A 24,706-nucleotide genomic window follows, 5' to 3' on the forward strand; every position below is an offset into this window, starting at 1 on the left:
TGTTTGCGGACCCATTGAAATGAATGGTTCCGCATACAGTCCGCAAAAAAACGGACACGGAAAGAAGATACGTTCGTTTGCATGAGCTCTTAAGATGAGACATTGTGCACTAACTGCCAAAATTAGGGCGCAAAGTCAGTCAACTAATAGAGACAAGTGTCTAGCTATGCACCAATTTTACTTTACAAGGTGGCTTTTTTTTTGTCTGACTAACTTTATGTCGTCAGTGTCTTCAGCAGGATTAGTAAATCTGGCTGAATGTTTAGAAATGGTCAGGCTACAAACTAAAGCTACTATAATAATGTTGTGTGCATACATCTTAATATACATTCCTTTCCATTAAGTTTTTCACTGGGCAGAGATCAATGATTTTTGGTGAAAGTAAATGTGTATATAATGGGCGATTTGGCATACAGAAAACTCAAGGCTCCTTTACTTAGGCCTGATAATCAACCCGTGTAATAAGGTGCCGCTAATCACCAAATGAACAAGTAAAAGCTCTTATCAGCTGAAAGCACCGTTGATGTGAACATCTAAAATCATAATTTCTGGGCAGCAGATTGCGCTATTTACACAGCACAATCTGCTACCCAGAAAATCTGTATGAGGAGGAGGAATCTCAGCAGAAATGCTTGTCCCATACTGCAGAGGTGCCTGCTAATGCAAATGCAGATCTCACCATCTGTCGAGAAGGCAATTATCGGGAACAAAAAAAGTCTGCAAATGCACTGTAGAGGAAAAAAAACTGTTAAACATTTTTAATAAATAAACAATTGAAAAAAATTCAGATTAGGGTACTTTCACACTAGCGTTTTTCTTTTCCGGCACAGAGTTTCGTCCTAGGGGCTCTATACCGGAAAATAACTGATCAGTTTTATCCCCATGCATTCTGAATGGAGAGCAATCCGTTCAGGATGCATCAGGATGTCTTCAGTTCAGTCTTTTTGACTTTTCTGAACGGAGATAAAACCGCAGCATGCTGTGGGTTTATCTCCGCCCAAAATTCCTTATCGGAATGCCGGCATTAATTTACATTGAAATGTATTAGTGCCACATCCTGCATTAAAAATACCGCAATGCCGGATCCGTCCCTCCTGTATGCGCAAACCTTTAAAAATGTGAATGTGCGTATGACAAACAGACAGACGGATCCGTTCTTGCAATGCATTTGTGAGACTGATCTGCAACCGGATCAGTCTACAAATGCTGTCCGTTTGCATGCAGATTGCCGGATCCGGCAACTGAACTGCTTGCCGGATGACTCTGCCGCAAGTGCGAAAGTAGCCTTAAACATATCCCCAGTGAAGAAGCAGCACTTCAATATCTTGAAGAAATTCTGTCACTTATTCACCTAAAGAACAGTAACGTGTCAGTCCCTAGATGGAACCATTTTTAAAAAGCTTCCACAGAGGATACTGGAGTGCCGATTCTTGACTTTACTGAGAATACTATACAATGCATGATGCTTTGCTTGGTATGCTGTGTGGAGGCCACAGAGTTCACCATAGAGCCAGGTGTCAGACCCCCAAAAATTGGATACTGATGACCTAGGTCATCAATATTTTACTCCCAGGAAACCCCGGCCAGGTACAATGTCTTCATTTTTGCCTCAGCATTTCACAAGAAATAACCTATTTTTCAATCCCATAAGATGCACTTTTTTTCCTCCAAAGTGGGGGGAAAAAAATGTCACTGCGTTTTATGTGGGGTGAATACTAATGACCACTTCCATTATGGAATCGGTCATTAGTACCGGAGGACCGGGAAGCAGTGAATGCAGCGCTCCCCGGGTTCTGTACTCACCGCTTCCTGGTCCTCTGCCGCCGGCTGTGCTGTGTCTGCGCACAGCGCGAGGGCGCTCTATGACCTCAAGCTGTGCACGTTGAGTCACAGCTGCAGCAGGAAGAAGAATGCTGGAGGTGAGGAGCGGCGGCAGCGTCTGGAGCAAGAGAGGTAAGTGGATCTAAGGCTGGGAGCTGCTTTGAGGTCTGTATTTATATTGGAGCTCTTATCTGATGTCTGATTGGGGGTCATACACATTGGGGTCTGAGCTGAGGTATGACTGAGGGTCTTATTAACATTGGGGGTCTGATTGGAGCTGTGAGCTGAGGTCTGATCTGCAGTCTAATGAAAAAATATTTTTTTCCTAACCCTAAGTTCACACCTGAGCGTTTTACAGCGCGTTCAAACGCACTGTAAAACGCTCAACAAGTGAAAACCAATGCTTCCCTATGGCCCTGGTTCACACTTGAGCGTTTTACAGCGCGTTTGAACGCGCTGTAAAACGCCCGACGCATAAACAAGTCCTTGAGCTTTTTTTGAGGAGTTTGTCGCGCGTTTTGGCCCATAGACTCATTGGACAACACTGCAGTCAATCACACAAACACGCGTTTACTATTGCAAAAAACGTGCATAAAAACGCGCGACAAATACGCGCGTCTCAGAAACGCTCAGGTGTGAACCCAGGGTTATTGTCCTCCTCTAAAACCTAGGTGCGTCTTAATGGTTCCGGGTCTTGCAGAGTAATATTTCCCCTATGCGAGAAAAGGAACTAACCGGATCTCTACTATCCCCTCTCCCACTCCTGCTTTCCCTCCTGTCCCTCTGACTCCCCATTACCCCAGTTGTTTTCTATGGTTTTGTTCATTTATGGTTTGACTTTTTTTATCACCACACTACACAGGTATGTTTCTCCATAATGCCATGCATTTTATGTGGACTATCCATTGTCTTAATGGGAATTGCAACTATGGTATTTGTACACTGGACAAAATGACATCTTTTGTATTGGTTATATTCCTTACGCAGTGGCATGACACTACTTCAATGTGAGAATATGTAGTTTGTCATTTTGCTCTTGATGTCCTTAATAAAAAAAAATGTTGACACTAAAACCTAGGTGCATCTTAAAAGGACGAAAATACTAGATTTTTTTTCCCCCCTGACATGGCTGCACGAGGCCTTGTTTAATATGAGGGAAATTATCTTATTTTTGTGGATGCCTTTGGGTTGTGTATGAAGTAGTGCGTAATGTACACAATGTTGGCACTATTTTATACTGTTAATCTTTAGCATTGAATGTTGTAGGTTTTGTTCACTTCCTACAGACCAAATTTTTTTATTTCCCCATCAGGGGATTACTATTTGACATTTTTTACATTTATAATGCACTAACATATTCCTGTACATTATGCTGTCTCTCTCACAAAGCCTGCTCAAGGGCATTTTAGGAACTCCCCATACTGCGCCTTTTGCAGATTGTATTTAGTGTGGATTATATGTCACATTACTGCCAGACGGTATCAGTATTGTTTTTAATGTGGGAGGCTGCACTGTCGTTCATACAGCCACGGTTTACGGCATCAGCCTCCACTTGAAAAAATAAAATAAAAATGGGAGATGGATTTCAAGAAGCCACCCAGCATTTTTTTGCCACAGAATCCACACCAAATTATGTCTGCAAAAGAGGCAGTCCAAACGCGACTTCAAGTGCCCAAAGTGCAGGCTAAGTGTATTGATGGCCCTGGTGTCTTTTGTGGGTTTCCAGGACTCAATGCAGGCCCGCCCCTAATCTCTGATAAGTTCACTGGGAAACTTGGTGACCTGATCAAAAGGAGGGGAGTCCCCGTTTTTGATAATGCTGCAGGCACAGACTGAATCAAAAGTGCTAAACAGACAGGACTGAAACTTCCTCCAATTCAGATAGTACAGCAGGAGGTGCGATTTCAAAAGACGTCACTGCAAACTGAGGATCCTGTCGGCTGTCGAGACAATGGGAGGTCATTAACTGGTTTAGAGCAATGTCACAGACAAGACTATACAGGAAAAGCTGTAATAAATTGTAATAAATTAGTCTAAGTGAAATAGAAAAAAAGATTTACATACCACACTTACCTTGCAGCTTCCCAGATGCCCCTTGAACCCTTTTCCAGCTCAATACCAAACCACATTTCTAGAGAGAGAGCAAATAATAATAAAGCTATAGAAAACTGTACATACATCCCAGGGCAGAACACCAATTAGTTTTCACCACTATATCTTCCTCTGAATTTCATAGAGAACATATTCACCATTGTAATCCCCACATAGAATTGTATAGCCTACAAAGCACTCCTACTATAAAGTAGGGATCGACCGATTATCGGAGTTACTGATATTATGAGCCGATATTCATGATTTTTAACGTTATCGGTATCTAACTTTGCCGATAATACGTCCAGCACGCTATCACAGAACATGAGTGTGCTGTTGTCAGCGCGCTCATGTTCCCTCAGTAGCACAGGGGAGAAGGAGTTTCCCCCCCCCCCCCCCGTGCCGCCAATGAGGAGAGACGGTCGCACTGCGCCACCAATGAAAGTTAACGTCTAATACAAATACAGGAGGCGGTGCCCAGCCTATATGATAGGAAGCTGCGATCATTGGAAGTTAACCCCTCAGTTGCCGGGGGGGAATAGTTATTAAATAAACATATCACATATTGCCACGTCCAAAAAGTCCAAACTACTAAAATGCTTTAAAAAAAAAAAAAAAAGTCTTCTACGCCGTAACAGAATTTTATTTTTTTTTTTTTTATGAAAATGCACAGAATATCGGCTGTTCACAGGTTATCAGTATCGGCTCTAAAAAAAATCTATATCAGTCAATCCCTACCTAAAATTAACTTACAACTATGTGTCAGTTTTAGTTACAACACGTGGATATATAACTGGAAAAAAACTATATATACTCACAGCCAAGAGCTGCCTAATAAGCATGTCTGATGCTTTTTCGGAAATATTTCCTACAAAAACGGTGGTTGTAGGGCCGCTGTTTTCGTCATTTTCCTTATTTTTCATACCCATTAAGTCTTTACGAGGACCCATGTGCTTTCCGACCATAGGTACAGTTGGCAACAAAACCTTGCGATTGAAAAGAGAAAAAAAAAAAAAAAGAAGAAGATTAAAACGTCAACTTTTGAATAAGTATTGAAGAGGTTGTGCCAAGATTTTAAGTTATCCCGTATCTATAGGATGGTGATAACTATACGATCAATGGGGGTCCGACTGTTGAAACCCCCACCGATCCCCAGAACGGGGGCCCTGTTCCCAGAAACTGATGGCATTGCAGTTCGAGCATGCACCCTGCTACTCCATTCACTTTCTACGGTATTGCCGGAAGGACCTATACTCAGCCATCTTCGTCAGTCCCATAGAGAAAGAACGAGTGCACCCTGCCGCTCCATCAGATCGGGGGAACGGGACCCCCTTTATCAGAATCAGAGGGTTTCAGCAATTGGACCCCCACCGATCAGTTATTCCCTATCTTATGGATAGGTGATAACTTCAGAACTTGGCATAACCCTTTCAACAAATGTTGTAACTCTCACACCAATTTTTTCTTTTTTCACACTTTTTTACTGTAAGCCATTTCTATATGAAGCATATGCTGACATAATAATGCAGTGTATATAACAGCTGTCAGTGGAATAACATGGGAACCTACTGCTATATGAGCACTCGGCTGACAAACTTGTAACTTCTTATGTGTACAGCCAGCTTCAGTCTGCTATTATGTTTACTGTTAAATATCTGTGAATGCATAGACAACATGGGAGTCTTTAGATCATTGCTATATCCACAATTCAAGAGTGTAATGCAAACTTACAGTTGGTCCTGGGGCCATTAATCCCATCGGTACAGGAATCATTGGAGTACCTGCAACATAAATTCCATGAAATTAATTTGTTGAAGTTATGTTATAGTAAAAATAAGCAAGATAATAGTGTTACCACCAAAGACATTGAATACTATAAGAATTAGTTCTGGTATGAACATGGACTTTAAATTGGTCTTTATTACAAATATGGAGCTCTTTTTTCTGTACAGAGCCGAGATGCTCTAATAGGGGATCTGAATTTTCTGTCTGCTCCGTCAGCCAGTTACCTGACGGGCTCAGCCTCTGACCTTATAAATACACATTATAGCTCAGTTCTTATCTTACTGATATGAATGTGGCTTAAATAAGTACTTATGACCTCTTAGTAATTTAGAGATAAGGTTTATTAGTACCATTGACACAGATAGAAAAAGTTAAACCTTTGTCCAATTTTTTTGGTGGGGAAAACTATTATTTATTTTGTGTTGCCACAGATTACTCCACAACCATTGCTACTTACCTGGAGGGGGAGGAAACCCAGGAAACTGTGGGGGTGGAATGCCTGGAGGGAGAGTTGGAATCCCCATAGGTGGACGGTTAAGATGCGGTGGGTAAGACATGTTTACAGTATCAACCTGTTGAACAAAAAACAAAGTTAGCGATATTAAAGTGAATAGACTAGGATTAACTGTCTAGCTATTCTTGTCTCAGTTCAGCAAGTAGCATTTATCATGCAGATACAAGGCACTTATTGATGTATTGTGATTGTCCATATTGCCTCCTTTGCTGGCTTGATTAATTTTCCATTGCATTAGACACTGCTTGTTTCCATTCTAACAGCCACCCTGCAATCCATCAGTGGTGGTTGTGCTTGCAGACTATTGGCTGGCCTCTCTGGTGGCCGGTACAGTGGGACTGCGAAAAGGATGACGCTTTTTTTTCTACAGTGTGCAAACTCGGCCACTGTGGTCATAGCCATGGAAACGAAAAGTGTATAATGTAATAGAAAGTTAATCAAGCTGGCAAAGGAAGCAATATGGACAATCACAATACATTATTAAGTGCCTTGTATTAACTTTCTCTACATGATAACGCCATTCGCTGAAGTGAGACAACCCCTTTAAGACTAAGTTCTCAGTCCCAGCAGAATGCTGGAGTGACCGTATCTATTACAGACGGACACCGCCTAATCCACATTCACTATAACGGGACCAGTCAGGTTTACGGCTTTCTGCCCGAAAAATAACTGCATATGCATACTGTACATATTTTAACACTGAGTAGAAGCTATTTTGGTACCGTGCATACCTAACAAGTGTGCTTTTTTTTTCAAAAGGCACAATAAATGAATAAAAGACAGTGGATGGTCCTTAAGGGGAACTCTATTTTATATCCCCCCCAACCCCCAAACTGTGAAGGGAACCATACTTGCCTGCTCCACGTCTCTTGTTCCGGCTCCTTGTGTGCACTGCTTTCTTCACTGTGTTTCAGTCCTTGTATGTAAACTTAGGACATGGACAGGGTCCTGTGCCCTGCAGTCATGTGCTGTCTGGAGGGACACGTAACCCCTACAGCCAGTCACTGGCTGCAGCAGCACACGGGACACCAACCATGCAGGAAGTTTACATGCTGGGACAAAGCATGGTGAAGACAAAGGTGGACCCATAGAGCAGGGGCAAAGCCGCTAGAAGCAGGTAAGTATGCTTACCTTCAGGGGTCCGTCCGGTGGGAAGATTTTAAAATAAAAAGCAACCTTGGAATGCCCCTTGAAGATGTGACAGTGTGCATCAAAGTCGCCCAAAATTCTCTCCCTCCCACCTGTGCCGCTGCCACCAATGAGAAGAGACGGGAGGAGGCGGGGCTGTGGCCACTACGCAATGATGTTAACTCGCCCATTAATTCAAATACAGGAGACGGGTGCTGGCTGCAGAATCACATAGCCGGCAGCCGAGCTCTGTGACAGGTAGCGACGGTCAGCGGCAGTTAACCCCTCAACTGCCGCAGATGGCAGCTACCTGTCAGAGGTCGGGTGCCGGCTATGTGATTCTGCAGCCAGCACCCGCCTCCTGTATTTGAATTAATGGGCGAGTTAACAATTAGTGGCGCGGTGTGCCCCCCCCCCTTCCCCCCCAACCCCTCTTAGACCCAGTATTAAAAACATTGGTGGAGCAGTGCACGCCCCTCCAAGTATTAAAGTCAGGATCCCCTCCCCTCCTCCTCAGTGGCAGTTCCCACTGGAGCCCCAGCAGTGTAATCCTGGGGCTCCGATCGGTGACCATGGCAGCCAGGATGCTACTGAAACCCTGACTGCCATGGTAAGCTCCCTGCTGCTGTGTGTACTATGCACAGGGCAGCAGGGAGAGTGTGAAGTCCTATACACCCTAATAGAGCTCTATCAGGGCGAATAGGACAAGGGTTGTAGCCACTAAGGGGGCTAAGTTAGGAAATAAAAAAATAAGTAAAAACACAAAAACCAAAATATTAAAAAGGGTTTCTGTCATCAGAAAAAAATATTATATTATCTGGCAAACAGTATGACTAACTCCCTGCCTGCCGCCGTTCTCTCAAAATAAAGACTCTTATAATATGCTAATAAGCCTCTAGGTGCTACTGAGGCGTTGCTGCAGCACCTAGAGGCTCCGTCTTCTCACCCTTTGGCACGCCCATGTCCAGTTGACTGACGTCCTAGTTCTAGGACATCAATCAACTGGACATGGACGGAGCCTCTAGGTGCTGCAGCAACGCCCCAGTAGCACCTAGAGGCTCATTAGCATATTATAAATGTCTTTGAGGGAACAGCGGCAGGCAAGGAGTTAAAAATCATACAGTTCTGTACTGCTGACATTAGCACATCGCTAATGTCAGCCAGATACATAACGATTTTTCTGATGACAAACCCTTTAAGTATAAATCGCCCCCTTTCCCAATTTTACTTATAAAATATATAAACACTAAATAAACATATTACATATCGCCACGTGCGAAAAGTCCACACCATTAAAAAATCTCCTATGCGGTCGTAAAAGAAAAAATTATAACAGTGTAACCTTGTCCCCCCAAAAAATAGGATAGGACTGTTCTATTATGGGCTGGACGTTCCATAAAATGCGGAATGGTGGGGGGTTTTTTTTGCGTAGTATCACAATACTTTTTTTTATGGTATCGAAACAAAATTTCTCGCCCAGTTTCCTTGGGGGACACAGAAGACCTTGGGTATAGCTCATCTCCATAGGAGGCGTGACACTAAGTGAAAACTGTTAAGCCCCTCCTCCACAGCTATACCCTCAGCCTGGAGAGAGAGAGGCTGCCAGTTTTTGCTTAGTGTCCAAGGAGGCAAGACACTCCCTGCTACTGCAGGGCTGTTTTCTCCTTTGTTGTTTTTAAAAAAAAAAAAAAAATTTTGATTTTTACTTTTTTATTTTCTTTTGTTCCAGAATACGGGACAACAGAGACGCACTAGACCTCTCTGTTTCTCCCGGGGTTGAGCTGCGCCAGTGCCGGTATCCGCACTGCTGCCTCCCCCACAGAAGGCAAGGTGGACCAGGGCAGCCCAGCTCCCCTGCATCCCGCCAGCGTAAGGGTCGCCCGCACGCCAAGTCCCTCTTCCAGCGTCCTGCCACTACGGTGCCAGTAGCTGAAGGGGCGACCCTGCTGGAACGGACCGAGGGTGAAGACGGCTGTGGTGAGAGAGTGGCTTCTCCAGCCCTACGACCCCCTCCCCCCCACCCCGGTCTCCTGCTTGACTGACCCCCATACTGGTCTGGCCACCCTAGTTTGTTTTATTAGTTCCCTCTCCTCCCCTCCACTATAGGTGCATCCACTGAGGGGTTATGCTGGCGTCCCTATCATGCCGCCCAGGGAGCTGCCTCTCTCCTTGCAGGGTCCCCCATCCCCCCCCTATCGCCTTACCGGTGCGCAGGCATCCCTCCTTGAGACGGCTCAGGGCCTGGGCCCTCTCCTAACTGCTGCGGCGTAGGGCCCTTGTTTCCGGTCCGCGGGGTGGGCTCCCGCGGCCGGCATGACTGCGGTGTTCAGCGGACCCCGGCCGACCGCAGGTGCTCGGAGAGGCTGTCTTCCGGTCGGTCGGGCGCCGCAGAAAGGTTCTATCCCGGGCTCCTTCTTCCGGGCCCCCTGATTCTCCGGCCCGCGGGGTGGGCTCCCGCGGCCGGTATTGTGCATGCGCCGCTTCGCTCCCTCCAGATCCCGGCCGGTACCTCCGGGCACCGCAAACTTTAGGCCCCGGCTTCGCGGCCTACTAGGCCGCAATATTCCGGCCTCGATTGGAGGGGGCGGGCATTCGCAGGCGCGAATTCTTCCCGCCGGAGGTCCCCCCGCCCCCAGGGGATCGCTGCACCGCCCTCAGGTCCGATCTGTATTAACCTCTTGGACGCTGACGGCTGCCATCTGGAGGAGACCCTGGGATGGCTAGCCTCTCAGTGAGGCTGTGCTCTTATATGGTGGCCCCTTCCTGCCTAAAAGAGGCTGTGTTTTACAATAATAAATAGAAAAAAAAAAAAAAAAAAAAAAAATATATATAATAATATTAATAATGAAGTGTGAATATATATCATATATATGAAATATCTGTATTTTATGTTGGCTGCGCAGGATACTGCAGCCTGACCTTAGAGCGCTGGCCGTATGCCTGCCCCTATTCTATAGGTGGCATGTTGCGCTCCGTGGCACTGGCCAGGTATACATGTTTCCCTTTCTAGGCGGACCCTTGCCCTCTCCTGGGGTACGGCGCTGGCCAGGTGCAGGCCGCCTTTTTCTATAGGCAGAATTAGTCGCCCTCTCCAGTCGCGGTGCTGGCCATGTGCATGACCCCCCATTATAGGCGGCATACTGCACTCTCTCTGGCTGCGGGCTGGCCTTGTGCATGACCCCCTTTCTGTAGGCGGAATACTGCCCTTTTACCGCATACGATGCTGACCATGTGCACGACCCCCTTCCATAGGCGGAACGCTGCACTCTCGCTGGATTTGCTACGGCCATATGCGTGACCCCCTTCCATAGGCGGAACGCTGCACTCTCGCTGGATTCGCTACGGCCATATGCATGACCTCCTTCCATAGGCGGAACGCTGCACTCTCGCTGGATTCGCTACGGCCATATGCATGACCTCCTTCCATAGGCGGAACGCTGCACTCTCGCTGGGTTCGCTACGGCCATATGCATGACCTCCTTCCATAGGCGGAACGCTGCACTCTCGCTGGGTTCGCTACGGCCTTATGCATGACCTCCTTCCATAGGCGGAATGCTGCACTCTCGCTGGGTTCGCTACGGCCTTATGCATGACCTCCTTCCATAGGTGGAATGTTGCACTCTCTCTGGCTTCGCTGCTGGTCATACGCATGACCTCCGTCCAAAGGAGGACTGCTGCGCTCTCTCTCTCTGGATTCGCTGCCGGCCATATGCATGACCTCCGTCCATAGGCAGAACGCTGCACTCTCGCTGGATTCGCTGCCGGCCATATGCATGAACCGGCCATGGGCATGACCTCCTTCCATAGGCGGAATGCTGCACTTTCCGGATTCGTTGCCGGCCATACGCATGACCTCCGTCCATAGGCGGAATGCTGCACTCTCTCTGGATTTGCTGCCGGCCATGTGCATGAACTCCTTCCATAGGTGGATTGCTGCACTATCATTGGATTCGCTGCCGGCCATGTGCACGACCCCTTCCTTGGGTGGTGTGCTGCACTCACTGGAATCGCTGCCAGCAATGAGCATGTATCCTTTCCTCAGGCGGCATACGCACAACACCGCTGACTGTGGTTGTTTTCTCGCCAGTGCGTTGCTGGCCATGTGCATGTCCCGCATCCTTGGCGGGGTGCTTGCATTTTTGCTGGATGCGGTGACGGCCGTGTGCATTACCCCGCCCCTTTCTGGGTGGAATACTGCTCTTTCGCCGGATGTGTTGCGGGCCATACACGGCCCTCCTCATCCATGGGCGAAAAATTTGCACCCTCACGTGACCCATGGCTGTCCGTGATATGCTGTGCGGGATTCTTGCATGTTCTCCTTCATTGTGGAGTAGTTGCACTCTCACAGTATTCGGTGTTAGGTGGGTTATTGCGCACTCGCTTAATGGTTGGATAACCCCGTGCATGTCCCCCTTTCACTGGGCGGACCTCCCTCCTGCGTTCCCGCTGGGTACTGTGCGGCCATGTGATAGGTCACCTTCTGGGCAGACTATGGTATGTTCTACTTCTCTGAAGTTGTTACTGGCCTTGGGCATCCCCCCTTTGGGACGGGCCTTTGCATTCTTACCAGCTACAGTGTTGCCAGATACGTTTCCCCCTTTTCTGGGGGGCCTGCCTGCATTTCCATCGCATGCCATACTGATGTCTTGTGCATAACTCCCTTTCAGGTTGCACTTTGCACTTCCGTTGATACTGTTGGACTCTGTGGCTGATCCCCTTCACTGGGTGTCTATTTTTTTGCGGTGAGCGGTATTTCTGGTGCACTCTGTCCGTTGTTTGGGCCGTGTATGCCTTCTCCTCCCATAGGTGGGTTGGCCTTCTCACTGCTTGCGGGGCTGCTCGTACGTATGCCTCACTTCCTCCTGCGACATTCCCTCTTTTTCTCTTGGGATGTGGTGCTTGTCACGGGCCTTGCGCTCTTCTCTAAAGAGATCATTCTGTCCACCTGTGTAACCCTTGGGTGCTGTCATACAAGCATTAAAAGAATGCCATTGTATTCAAAGGTGTATTCCTTAGATATAGTAGATGGGCTCTACTGCTCTCTACTTCGCCGAGCTGGGTGGTGCTCGTTTCTCTGGTTTGGCCTGTATATTGTGGTCCCGTTGGTCGGCATCCACCATGTCCGTTGGCCTTTCCACCTGGGGAGTGTTCGTGGTTCTTTGATAGGTGCCCTTTCGTTCTCCCGTGCACTCGCTTCCCGGCGCAAGTGGTCACTGGGTCGAGAGTGCCGTTTGCAGTGCCACTCGTTTTCGGCGTTGGCTCTGGCGGGGCTGCTGTTCCCTCGCCTGCTACTGTTTCCTCCTCTTCGGGTGTCGTGCAGTATGAGTCTTTTCTTTTGGCGCCCCCTCCGCGCTTCAGGCTGGTCCGCTACCGGGTTCGGGCCGCTTTTCTCGGGATGGTCACCCAGCTTCTCTTGGGTGCTCGCTTACCCAGGTCCGTAGGACCTCCACCTTGGGTTCTTCAGGGTACTCGCCTTCTGCGTGGCAGTGAACCGGGCGTCTCAGTGAGCGGGGTTCTGCCTTTGAGCTGTCCTATGGCTTCCCTGTTGCCCACTCCTCCTTTCGGTTGGAGGGTGTTATGCCGGCCTCTGTCTCGACTGCCTTTTCTCGCCGGCTCTGCTTGGCTCCCGCTCGGTTCGGCTCGGCTCCCTCCGGTGTGGCTTTTGCCCCGGCCGCGCTTCAGTGGCGGTTCCTTCACTGCCCTCCCATCTGGGGAGAGCTTGGTTGTTCATGTGGATGGTTCTGATGTTCCTCTTGGCCTCGTACTGTCTCCCTTGTTCACTCTGGCTGTAACTTGGGAGGAACCCCCATTCGGTCGAGATTGTCATTAGATCTCCCACACCGGGACTGTAGGACGTCTTCCTGTGGTGGCTACATCGACATGGCCTTTAGCCTGTCTTGTCCTGGCGGTTACTGGGCGGACCCTTCGGTTCCTTTCCGTCTGTCCTTCTGCTCCCCCACTCCGGGTGGTTACAGGACAACGTTGCTCGGGGGCCGACGGGACCAGTTTTTGCCGACCGTACTGCCCGTGTTTCGGGTCTGCGCCTGTTCGCATTGGGTTTTCACCCGCTTGCCCAGGCGACTCTTGCGTGCTCGCTAGTGTTCGCTCCTAATGGTTCTGTCTTTCTCCAGTCCGACCTAGATCTGGGACTGGGACTCTGTTGCTTGAAGTGTCAAGTGTCGGCGCTGTCCTTCCCCTTTCAGCGTTCCCCGGCCCTCTGGGCCTGTCAGGACCCTCTTCCATGGAGCGGCTTTGGGGTTCCCTTGTACTGCCCCTGGGTACCGCCCTGGGCATTGCATACTGGGCTCTTGGCACTCCAGTCTTTCCCTTGGAGCCGTTACAGAAGCTCTCTCTACTCCTTCTGTCCTGTACGGTTATGTTTCCGTAGCCGTCGTGTCTCTGGCGGGTGCCTGGGTGGCGGCCCTTCTTGTTCCGGGCCTTCTCTTTCCTCAGGACAGGGCTGTTCTCCATCCCGTCTCTTCCTTCCTTCTGAAGGTGGTGTTTGTCTTTCATTTTGACGAGGCTTTCGTCCTCCCCTTTCCACCCCCGGGAACGGACTCTTCTTCAGATTTGGGAGTTGTTTGGGCCTTGCGGTTTTTACTTGGAGATCTCCGGCTCTTGTCGACGTTGGGTCACTTGGTTTTCTAGGAGGTCCGCGCAACGGGTTGGTGGCCTCCGGGGTGGCTTTCCTCCGCTTTCTCACTGTGGTTATTGCTGTGGTTACCGCACCAAGGGCAGGGTTCTGCTTTTGGTGTCTCCGTTCATTTCACCAGAGTTGTCGGTGCCTCCTGGGCCGGAGGCATTTGGCTTCGGCCATGCGTCTGTGCGAGGCGGTCACTGGTCTGCCTTACAGCGTTCTACAGGGTGCCTACTCTGGCTTCGGCAGGTGCTGCCTTGGGCCGCCTGGTCTGCGGGCGGCGGTTTCTTGATGCCTTTGGGTGCTTCGCCTTGGTGCTGTGGTCCCTCCCCCTTTTGGACTGCTTTTGAACGTCCCAAGGTCTTCTGTGTCCCCCAAGGAAACTGGGCGAGAAAACGAGATTTTTGTATAACTTACCAGTAAAATCTCTTTCTCGCTCTTTCCTTGGGGGACACAGCACCCACCCATTCTTTGTTTTTCTCTACACGGTTTCCGAGTTGTTTTACCCGTTGGGTAGTTGGCTTGTTGGTTCCACTTTTGGACTTTGCCTTTTTTCACTACTTGGACACGCAACTGGCAGCCTCTCTCTCTCCAGGCTGAGGGTATAGCTGTGGAGGAGGGGCTTAACAGTTTTCACTTAGTGTCACGCCTCCTATGGAGATGAGCTATACCCAAGGTCTTCTGTGTCCCCCAAGGAAAGAGCGAGAAAGAGATTTTACTGGTAAGTTATACAAAAATCTCGTTTTTGACATTGTGACAACCCTAAGTGCTGTTTCACACGAGCGAGTCCATTGCGGGAATCACGCGCCGTGTGCGAGTGTGATCCTCTGCTCTGGACTTGCAGGAGCGCACGGCATTATCATGATTTATAATGCTGTGTGCCTCTGCTTGACCTTATTTCTACAGAATCATACTGACAGCTTTATGTCACTACGATTCTGTGGAAAAAAGGCCATGCAGACACACAGCATTATAAATCATGATAATGCCGCGCGCTCCTGCAAGTCCAGAGCGGAGGATCACACTCACACACGGAGCGCAATTCCCGCAATGGACTCGCTCGTGTGAAACAGCCCTAATATGTAGTGCTGGCTCATTACTGTGACCTGCGTCTCATCTTCTCCAAGTTTTTTTGTTTTGTTTTTTATTATAATTATATATATTTTCAATTTGGCTCCTAAATTTCTCAGTTTAGGAGCCAATAGCTGCTGTTTTTTTTTTTTGTCTGGAGCAATGCAGTCTGTTAATGGAACACAGGGAAAAATCTGCACTTTTCACTTGCGCGGCTCTCCCCATTAATTACTACTGGAGTTCCCAAAATATCCAAGATGTGCTCTGCTATTTTCTGAAGTCCCACAGAAGTAAATGGAGTGCATACGCACGCACCTATCTGTTCTTGGCATTGTAAGACGGGGTCCCAATCTCTAGATAGGAGCAGGTCCCAGAGGTGAGACACAGCTATCTTTTACATCATATCATGCAGATGGGACAACACCTTCAAATAAAATATTGTGCCACAGTCCAGGTGCAAGCTACAGCCGTAAGCAAACCATGAGGCCACAGGGATGCAGCTATCATGACAAGGCAGGCAGTCAGGAGACTACCGCATTTATTGGACTACAAGACGCACTTTTCCACCAAAAAAGCAAGGGAGGAAACAGCAGTGTGTCTTCGGCTACATTCACACGACCGTATGTGTTTTGCGGTCCGCAAATTGCGGATCCACAAAAAACAGACGACGTTCTTTATGGCATCCATTTTTTTTGGGGCGGATCCATTGTAATAATGCTTATCTTTTTCTGCAAAACGGACAAGAATAGGACATGTTCTATTTTTTTGCGGGGCTATGGAAGAAACATACGGATAGCACACAGTGTGCTGTCTGCATTTTTTGCGGACCCATTGAAATAAATGGGACTGCATCCTAACCGCAAAAAATAAAAGAAAGGAACGGACACAAACAAAATACGTTCCTGTGAAGGGAGCAGTGAGGAAAGCGCTGCACTGGCTGTACTCCCATCTCCCTAGTCATCTTCCAGGCCCGGCTCTGTTTCCTGACTACATATAGGCATGCACTATGACCTGACACTGTGCGACATCGCAGTGCAGGGCCTGGAAAAGGACCAAGGAGCAGTGAGTACAGGAGAAGTAAGTTTATTTTTTTTTCTCTTTATCAAATGTAGCATGGGAGTCTGATCTGAGGAGGAATGGGGGTCTGATACAGAGGTCTGATGTGGGTCTCATGGAGCTAGGGTGGGGGGGATCTGATCGGAGGTCTCATGAACATGACAGCATACGTATTTGGGTCTGCAAACCACGGATCCACAAAACACAAATACTTGAGGAGCATGCCACTTTTTTGCGGGACCAATAGTAGAAATGCCTATTCTTGACCGCAAAACGGAGAATAGGACATACTCTATAATTTGCGGGATGGAAACATGGATGCGGACAGCTCACAGATGACAAAGCGTGCTGTCCATCATTTTGTGTTCTCATAGAAATAAAAATAAGAATAAAAATGCAGTTCGAATTTGAACCAAAAATATGCTCGTATACCTTACTGACAAGAATCTGCTTTAATTTCCCACCATACGGGCTCATGCACACAAATGCAGAGTTCCTTTATTTTAGGTCTGATCTGAGGTCTAATAAAAAATATTTTATTTCTTATCTTCCTCCTTTTAAACCTGTGTCTTATGGTTCAGGAAATAAGCAGCACAGCAGCATGAGGTCAAAATTTATATAAAAAAAAAAAGAAGCTAGAAAACCTCCTTATTTCAGGAAACTGTCTGGGTCTGAGAAAATATTGAATGCTCTTAGGCTACTTTCACACTCGCTTTTTGGCTTTCCGTTTGTGAGATCCGTCATGGGCTCTTACAAGCGGTCCAAAACGGATCAGTTTTGCCCTAATGCATTCTGAATGGAAAAGGATCCGCTCAGAATGCATCAGTTTGCCTCCGTTCTGTCTCCATGTCGGTCTGGAGACACACACCAAAACGCTGCCTGCAGAGTTTTGGTGTCCGTCTGACAAAACTGAGCCAAACGGATCCGTCCTGACACACAATTTAAGTCAATGGGGACAGACCAGTTCTGAACGGATGCATGCGGTTGTATTATCTGAACGGATCCGTCTGTGCAGATCCATTACGGATGCGCACCAAACGCGAGTATGAAAGTAGCCTTACATGCACCTTCCCAGACACCTTATCTGGAACTGCTGCTCTGGCCTATGTCCAGTCTGCAGCCATTGGTATTTAGTTGTGGCTGCTGCTGTGATGTCTGTACACCACTGAGGCCAATGATTGGCTGCATGGTTATACGAAAGAGTAGAGGACAGATCCAATGGGGCCGCAGGAAGTTTCCATAATAGAAAGCAAACAGTGCATGTCCTTATTCAGTCCAAGACTCGGACTCAAATGAATGGGTCCAGCAAAAAATGGACAGATACCCACATATGTCCGTCCTTTGTAGACATAAGTAGACATGACCATCCAAATCCGACCTAAAGGTCCAAAGTAGGTGCCCACCTTTTGAGACATACCTTCTAAGAGGGAATGTGGACAGATGTTGACTGCAGTTGTCAGTGCAGTGATAATCTGGTCCCCCAGCGGAGATCTGATAGCCACCAGTCTGGTTTCTTATACACCCACCGTTTAGAGCTACTGAAGGTGGGGGAAATGGTGGCCGTTCTTACATTTCCTCTGCAGCTCTCCTGGTAAATGACATTTGGGGAAGGGTTGTACTCACGAGACATCCTCCATAATGGGGAATCCTAGTGACACATTAGCCCTGATTCACTTGATATGGAATAACCATTGGAGCTAGGAGCCCCACTAATCACAAAGGTGCTGACACCCCCCCCCCCCCCCCCCAATAAATGGTCCTCTTGGCTATCCCCAGCAGTCCCATTTGATCTTAAAGTGCACATGCTTGAACAATGCTCCATTCTTGACCCCTTTCTTGCCATCGGTGGAGATCTCATTGGGTGAACCCCACTGATCTAACAGTAAGGCCTCATTCACACTCTGGTTTGATCCACGGTTCTGTGATTTGCAGCCCATGTGTCGTCCATGTTTCACGTACATTACTAGGCTGAAAATTAGTTTCCAGAGCATCTCCTAGTAACGATCCGTGAAAACCATGAACCAAACATCAATGGGATCCGTGTCCGGTCCGTAGACTATAACGTACACGAGGAATCCGTAATCAAGCACAAAAAATAGGGCGTGCTTCTAGGTGTCTCCACAGACTGAGGAAACCCACTGATGTGTGAATACACAAATTAAAGTGGTTTTTCAAATGTTTTTTTACCGATGACCTATCCTCAGTATCTGATTGGTGGGAGTAGCACCACTTCCTTCTCTCAGATTACCAAGCACAGCGCCCTACCTTGTACAGCAGCTGTGCTTAGTATTGTGCTCAGTCCCATTCACTTCCAAGGGACTGAAATGAGTCTAGGCCATGTCACTGATGAACTTGTCACTAGGGAAACCTGCGAGAAGTCCGCGGCACTACTGCGGGTGCCACTGTCTTCTCAAACAGCTGATGAGCAGGGGTCAAAACCTCCACAGATCAGATATTGGTGACCTATCCAGAGAATAAGGGTACTTTCACACTAGCGTTATTCATTTCCGGCACTGAGTTCCGTCCTAGGGGATCAATACCGGAAAAGAACTGATCAGTTTTATCCTAATGCATTCTGAATGGAGAGAAAGCCGTTCAGGATGCATCAGGACGTCTTCAGTTCAGTTACTAAAAAGCGTTTTGGACGGAGGAAATACCGCAGCACGCTGCGGTATTATCTCCGTCCAAAATTCTTAATACACTGAAATGTATTAGTGCTGGATCCGTCCATCCGGTCTGCACATGCAAAATGTGGAAAAATAAAAACGGAGAGACGGATCCGTTCTTGCAATGCATTTGTAAGACAGATCAGTCTACAAATGCTGTCCGTTTGCGTGCAGATTGCTGGATCCGGCAGGCAGTTCCGACGACGGAACCGCCTGCCGGATCACTCTGCCGCAAGTGTGAAAGTAGCCTAAGTCATCAGCCAAAAAAACTAGAGGAAACCCCCTTTAAAGTCAGTGGATCCCGGAGAGATCTGTGGAGGTCACAGACAGCACATGTTGGTGTTTCACTGCCCTATCCAGTGAATAGGGGATGGCTAGTAACCACAATACCCATTTAACCCTTCACACTCATATCATGGGGCAGATTTATATAACCCCATGCAAGAGAGCTGTGGCAGTTGCCTTTAGCAACCATTCACAGGAGCCTCAGGTTGGTTGCTATGGGTAACTGCCCCCATAGCTTGTTACACAGGAGCCCTGTGCACACCATGACCTCTACTTCCGGCCGATTAAAGTACGTCCAGACCGGAGGGGAAGGGGGGATTCCCGCCATGACCCCCCTGCACGGGGGTCGAGACACCGACCACAGGCCCGGGACTACAGTGTAACGTGGAGGGCGCCGGTGTAACCAGTCTACCGCCTGACGACGAGATGAAGACAACCCCCCTCAGACTGCCCCCAACCACCGCACTGCAGCCTGTGCGCCCGTGTGAGGGCCGCCGTACTCACCCACCCCCGCTGGGTAGAGGACGTCTGGCTGGATGTGCCGCTCCTTCTCTTCCTGGAAGGTTAACGAAAGCTCGCCTTGTCCGGTGCGGCTTTGGCGCCCGAGCTCCGTCCGTGAACGAACACGAGAGAACGGAACACTCCACTACTAGGCCGCACTCACGCCGCAGAGCAGCTCGCTGGGCCCAGCATGCACCACGGCGATAGGGGCGGGGCCAGCGTGCTCAGTCAATCAGGAGGAGCGGCTGGTGACGTCACGTCAGTAAGGTCGGTGGTGGGAAAGGCTGGCTGAGGGCTCAGGGCTGGGGCTAGAATGGAGGGGGTGATAGGAGGTCCACCACCTGGAGTCAGTAAGTGGAGGGGGTGATAGGGGGTCCTCCCTCTGGAGTCAGTTAATGGAGGGGTGATAGGGGGTCCTCCCAGGGGTCAAGTCCTGGGAAAAAAAGTGTGGGAACTCACCCAAGATCCACTGCAACCCCCCCCCCCCTCCAAAAAATAAAAAAGCACAGAAAATCTAGCATGCTGTAATTTGTGCCGCTGCGGACTAAAAAAATAAATAAAAAAAATAACACTTTTAGAAAAGTTTGTCCTGGGATTCGATCTCATGACCTCTACACAGGAGAAGCCAGGCATATGCCCTCACAGCTATGAAAGCTGTCTAGCTTGTTACTTTAAAAAAAAAAAAATATAAGACTTCTACTGTAGGTAACTTTGCCCACTGTGTATGGATGTAGCAGAGCTGGGTGTGTTGGGGCAGCTGTCATGTGTATGGTTGTACACTAGGTATCAGTACACTAGGTATCAGTAGAAGTATCAGAAAAAGAAAAAAAAAAACACTTTTAGAAAAGTTTGTCCTGGGATTCGAACTCATGACCTCTACACATTACAGGCAAGGCATTTACCCTCACAGCCATAAAAGCTGTTGAGGTAGTTGCTTAAAAAAAAAAAAACTAAGACTTCTACTTATACCTAGTGTACTGATAACTAGTGTACAACCATACACATGACAGCTGCCCCAACACACCCAGCTCTGCTACATCCATACACAGTGGGCAGCTGTCATGTGTATGGTTGTACACTAGGTATCAGTAAACTAGGTATCAGTAGAAGTCTTATAAAAAAAAAACACTTTTAGAAAAGTTTGTCTTGGGATTTGAACTCATGACCTCTACACATCAGAGGCAAGGCATTTACCCTCACAGCCATAAAAGCTGTCTAGGTAGCTGCTTAAAAAAAAAAAACTAAGACTTCTACTTATACCTAGTGTACTGATACCTAGTGTACAACCATACACATGACAGCTGCCCCAACACACCCAGCTCTGCTACATCCATACACAGTGGGCAGCTGTCATGTGTATGGTTGTACACTAGGTATCAGTAAACTAGGTATCAGTAGAAGTCTTATAAAAAAAAAAAAAACACTTTTAGAAAAGTTTGTCTTGGGATTCGAACTCATGACCTCTACACATCAGAGGCAAGGCATTTACCCTCACAGCCATAAAAGCTATCTAGGTAGCTGTTTAAAAAAAAAAAAATAAGACTTCTACTTATGCCTAGTGTACTGATACCTAGTGTACAACCATACACATGACAGCTGCCCCAACACACCCAGCTCTGCTACATCCATACACAGTGGGCAGCTGTCATGTGTATGGTTGTACACTAGGTATCAGTACACTAGGTATAAGTAGAAGTCTTATATTTTTTTTTTTAAGCAACTACCTAGACAGCTTTCATGGCTGTGAGGTTAAATGCCTTCCTCTGATGTGTAGAGGTCGTGAGTTCGAATCCTAGGACAAACTTTTCTAAAAGACATTCTAAATGAATGATCTCGTAGAGAAGGAGATGATGTCATTAGGGGGCGGGGCGCCATGAGAGGAGTCGCACAGACAGCTTCCTCTCAACTGAAGCCGCCCCTCCTCCCTTAACCTGCCCTGCACAGTGCGCTCCGTCTCCCCCTGTGAATCTGATTCAGCCGTGTTCTCCTGACTTGAGGCTGAAAGGGAACGGCGTTCCTGCCATGAAAATAGTGCAGGAACGCCGTTCCCATGCGTTCCCCCTCCACTCGACCCCTGCTTGAGGCTGAAAGGGAACGGCGTTCCTGCCATGAAAATAGTGCAGGAACGCCGTTCCCATGCGTTCCCCCTCCACTCGACCCCTGGGTCCTCCCTCTGGAGTCAGTAAATGGAGGGGTGATAGGGGGTCCTCCCTCTGGAGTCAGTAAATGGAGGGGTGATAGGGGGTCCTCCCTCTGGAGTCAGTAAATGGAGGTGGTGATAGGAGGTCCACCCCCTGGAGTCAGTAAATGGAGGGGGTGATAGGGGAGGTCCACCCCCTGGAGTCAGTAAATGGAGGGGGTGAAAAGGGGTCATCCCTCAGTAAATGGACGGTTGATAGGGGGTCCTCCCTCTGAAGTCTTTAAATGGAGGGGGTGATAGGGGGTCCTCCCCCTGGAGTCAGTAAGTGGAGGGGTGATAGGGGGTCCTCCCCCTGGAGTCAGTAAATGGAGGGGTGATAGGGGGTCCTCCCTCTGAAGTCTTTAAATGGAGGGGTGATAGGGGGTCCTCCCCCTGGAGTCAGTAAATGGAGGGGTGATAGGGGGTCCTCCTCCTGGAGTCAGTAAATGGAGGGGGTGATAGGAGGTCCACCCCCTGGAGTCAGTAAGTGGAGGGGGTGATAGGAGGTCCACCCCCTGGAGTCAGTAAATGGAGGGGGTGATAGGGGGTCCTCCCTCTGGAGTCAGTAAATGAAGGGGTGATAGGGGGTCCTCCCTCTGGAGTCAGTAAATGGAGGGGTGATAGGGGGTCCTCCCTCTGGAGTCAGTAAATGGAGGTGGTGATAGGAGGTCCACCCCCTGGAGTCAGTAAATGGAGGGGGTGATAGGAGGTCCACCCCCTGGAGTCAGTAAATGGAGGGGGTGATAGGGGGTCCTCCCTCTGGAGTCAGTAAATGAAGGGGTGATAGGGGGTCCTCCCTCTGGAGTCAGTAAATGGAGGGGTGATAGGGGGTCCTCCCTCTGGAGTCAGTAAATGGAGGGGTGATAGGGGGTCCTCCCTCTGGAGTCAGTAACTGGAGGTGGTGATAGGAGGTCCACCCCCTGGAGTCAGTAAATGGAGGGGGTGATAGGGGAGGTCCACCCCCTGGAGTCAGTAAATGGAGGGGGTGAAAAGGGGTCATCCCTCAGTAAATGGACGGTTGATAGGAGGTCCTCTCTCTGAAGTCTTTAAATGGAGGGGGTGATAGGGGGTCCTCCCACTGGAGTCAGTAAATGGAGGTGGTGATAGGAGGTCCACCCCCTGGAGTCAGTAAATGGAGGGGTGATAGGGGTCCTCCCTCTGGAGTCAGTAAATGGAGGTGGTAATAGGGGGTCCTCCCCCTGGAGTCGGTAAATGGAGGGCATGATAGGAGGTCCTCTCCCTGGAGTCAGTAAATGGAGGGGGTGATAGGGGTCCTCCCCCTGGAGTCAGTAAATGGAGGGGTGATAGGGGTCCTCCCTCTGGAGTCAGTAAATGGAGGTGGTAATAGGGGGTCCTCCCCCTGGAGTCGGTAAATGGAGGGCATGATAGGAGTTCCTCTCCCTGGAGTCAGTAAATGGAGGGGGTGATAGGCGTCCTCCCCCTGGAGTCAGTAAATGGAGGGGGTGATAGGGGGTCCTCCCTCTGAAGTCTTTAAATGGAGGGGTGATAGGGGGTCCTCCCCCTGGAGTCAGTAAATGGAGGGGTGATAGGGGTCCTCCCCCTGGAGTCAGTAAATGGAGGGGGTGATAGGAGGTCCACCCCCTGGAGTCAGTAAATGGAGGGGGTGATAGGGGGTCCTCCCTCTGGAGTCAGTAAATGGAGGGGTGATAGGGGGTCCTCCCCCTGGAGTCAGTAAGTGGAGGGGTGATAGGGGGTCCTCCCCCTGGAGTCAGTAAATGGAGCGGTGATAGGGGGTCCTCCCTCTGAAGTCTTTAAATGGAGGGGTGATAGGGGGTCCTCCCCCTGGAGTCAGTAAATGGAGGGGTGATAGGGGGTCCTCCCCCTGGAGTCAGTAAATGGAGGGGTGATAGGAGGTCCTCTCCCTGGAGTCAGTAAATGGAGGGGGTGAAAAGGGGTCATCCCTCAGTAAATGGACGGGTGATAGGGGGTCCTCTCTCTGAAGTCTTTAAATGGAGGGGGTGAAAAGGGGTCATCCCTCAGTAAATGGAGGGGGTGATAGGGGGTCCTCTCTCTGAAGTCAGTAAATGGAGGGGCTGATAGGGGAGGTCCACCCCCTGGAGTCAGTAAATGGAGGTGGTGATAGGAGGTCCACCCCCTGGAGTCAGTAAATGGAGAGGTGATAGGGGGTCCTTCCTTCTGGAGTCAGTAAATGGAGGTGGTAATAGGGGGTCCTCCCCCTGGAGTCGGTAAATGGAGGGCATGATAGGAGGTCCTCTCCCTGGAGTCAGTAAATGGAGGGGGTGATAGGGGGTCCTCCCCCTGGAGTCAGTAAATGGAGGGGTGATAGGGGGTCCTCCCTCTGAAGTCTTTAAATGGAGGGGGTGATAGGAGGTCCTCCCCCTGGAGTCAGTAAATAGAGGGGGTGATAGGGGGTCCTCCCTCTGAAGTCTTTAAATAGAGGGAGTGATAAGGGGTCCTCCCCCTGGAGTCAGTAAGTGGAGGGGTGATAGGGGGTCCTCCCCCTGGAGTCAGTAAATGGAGGGGTGATAGGGGGTCCTCCCTCTGAAGTCTTTAAATGGAGGGGTGATAGGGGGTCTCCCCCTGGAGTCAGTAAATGGAGGGGGTGAAAAGGGGTCATCCCTCAGTAAATGGACGGGTGATAGGGGGTCCTCTCCCTGGAGTCAGTAAATGGAGGGGGTGAAAAGGGGTCATCCCTCAGTAAATGGACGGGTGATAGGGGGTCCTCTCCCTGGAGTCAGTAAATGGAGGGGGTGAAAAGGGGTCATCCCTCAGTAAATGGACGGGTGATAGGGGGTCCTCTCTCTGAAGTCTTTAAATGGAGGGGGTGATAGGGGGTCCTCTCCCTGGAGTCAGTAAATGGAGGGGGTGATAGGGGGTCCTCCCCTTTTCTATCCATGTACCCTAATAATAACTCCAATACTAACCCTAACACTAACCATAATACTAAAGCCTCATGCACACTACCGTTGGTTGTTTTGAGGCTCTGCAAA

The 24,706-nt window shown here is 49.0% G+C and overlaps 1 protein-coding gene across 5 annotated transcripts in view; it reads right to left on the reverse strand.

Annotated features, from left to right (window-relative positions):
* The window catches only part of RBM25 (RNA binding motif protein 25), a 43,280-nt gene extending 23,511 nt beyond the window's left edge, over positions 1-19,769 (reverse strand). For 2 of the 5 annotated variants that reach the window (XM_044271716.1, XM_044271713.1), the window contains exons 1-5: positions 19,559-19,769; positions 6,155-6,269; positions 5,644-5,693; positions 4,731-4,898; positions 3,895-3,952 (exon numbers count right to left, since the gene is read on the reverse strand). In XM_044271716.1, coding sequence (XP_044127651.1) covers positions 3,895-3,952; positions 4,731-4,898; positions 5,644-5,693; positions 6,155-6,254 — 376 coding nt within the window. In that variant the 5' untranslated portion in view covers positions 6,255-6,269; positions 19,559-19,769. Of the gene's footprint in view, positions 1-3,885; positions 3,953-4,730; positions 4,899-5,643; positions 5,694-6,154; positions 6,270-19,558 lie in introns of all 5 variants that reach the window. The other 3 variants (XM_044271714.1, XM_044271711.1, XM_044271712.1) reach the window with 2 other exon arrangements.
* Between the last annotated feature and the right edge of the window lie 4,937 nt (positions 19,770-24,706).

The sequence above is a fragment of the Bufo gargarizans genome, chromosome 11, assembly GCF_014858855.1.
Source record: "Bufo gargarizans isolate SCDJY-AF-19 chromosome 11, ASM1485885v1, whole genome shotgun sequence".
Classification (NCBI taxonomy): domain Eukaryota; kingdom Metazoa; phylum Chordata; class Amphibia; order Anura; family Bufonidae; genus Bufo; species Bufo gargarizans.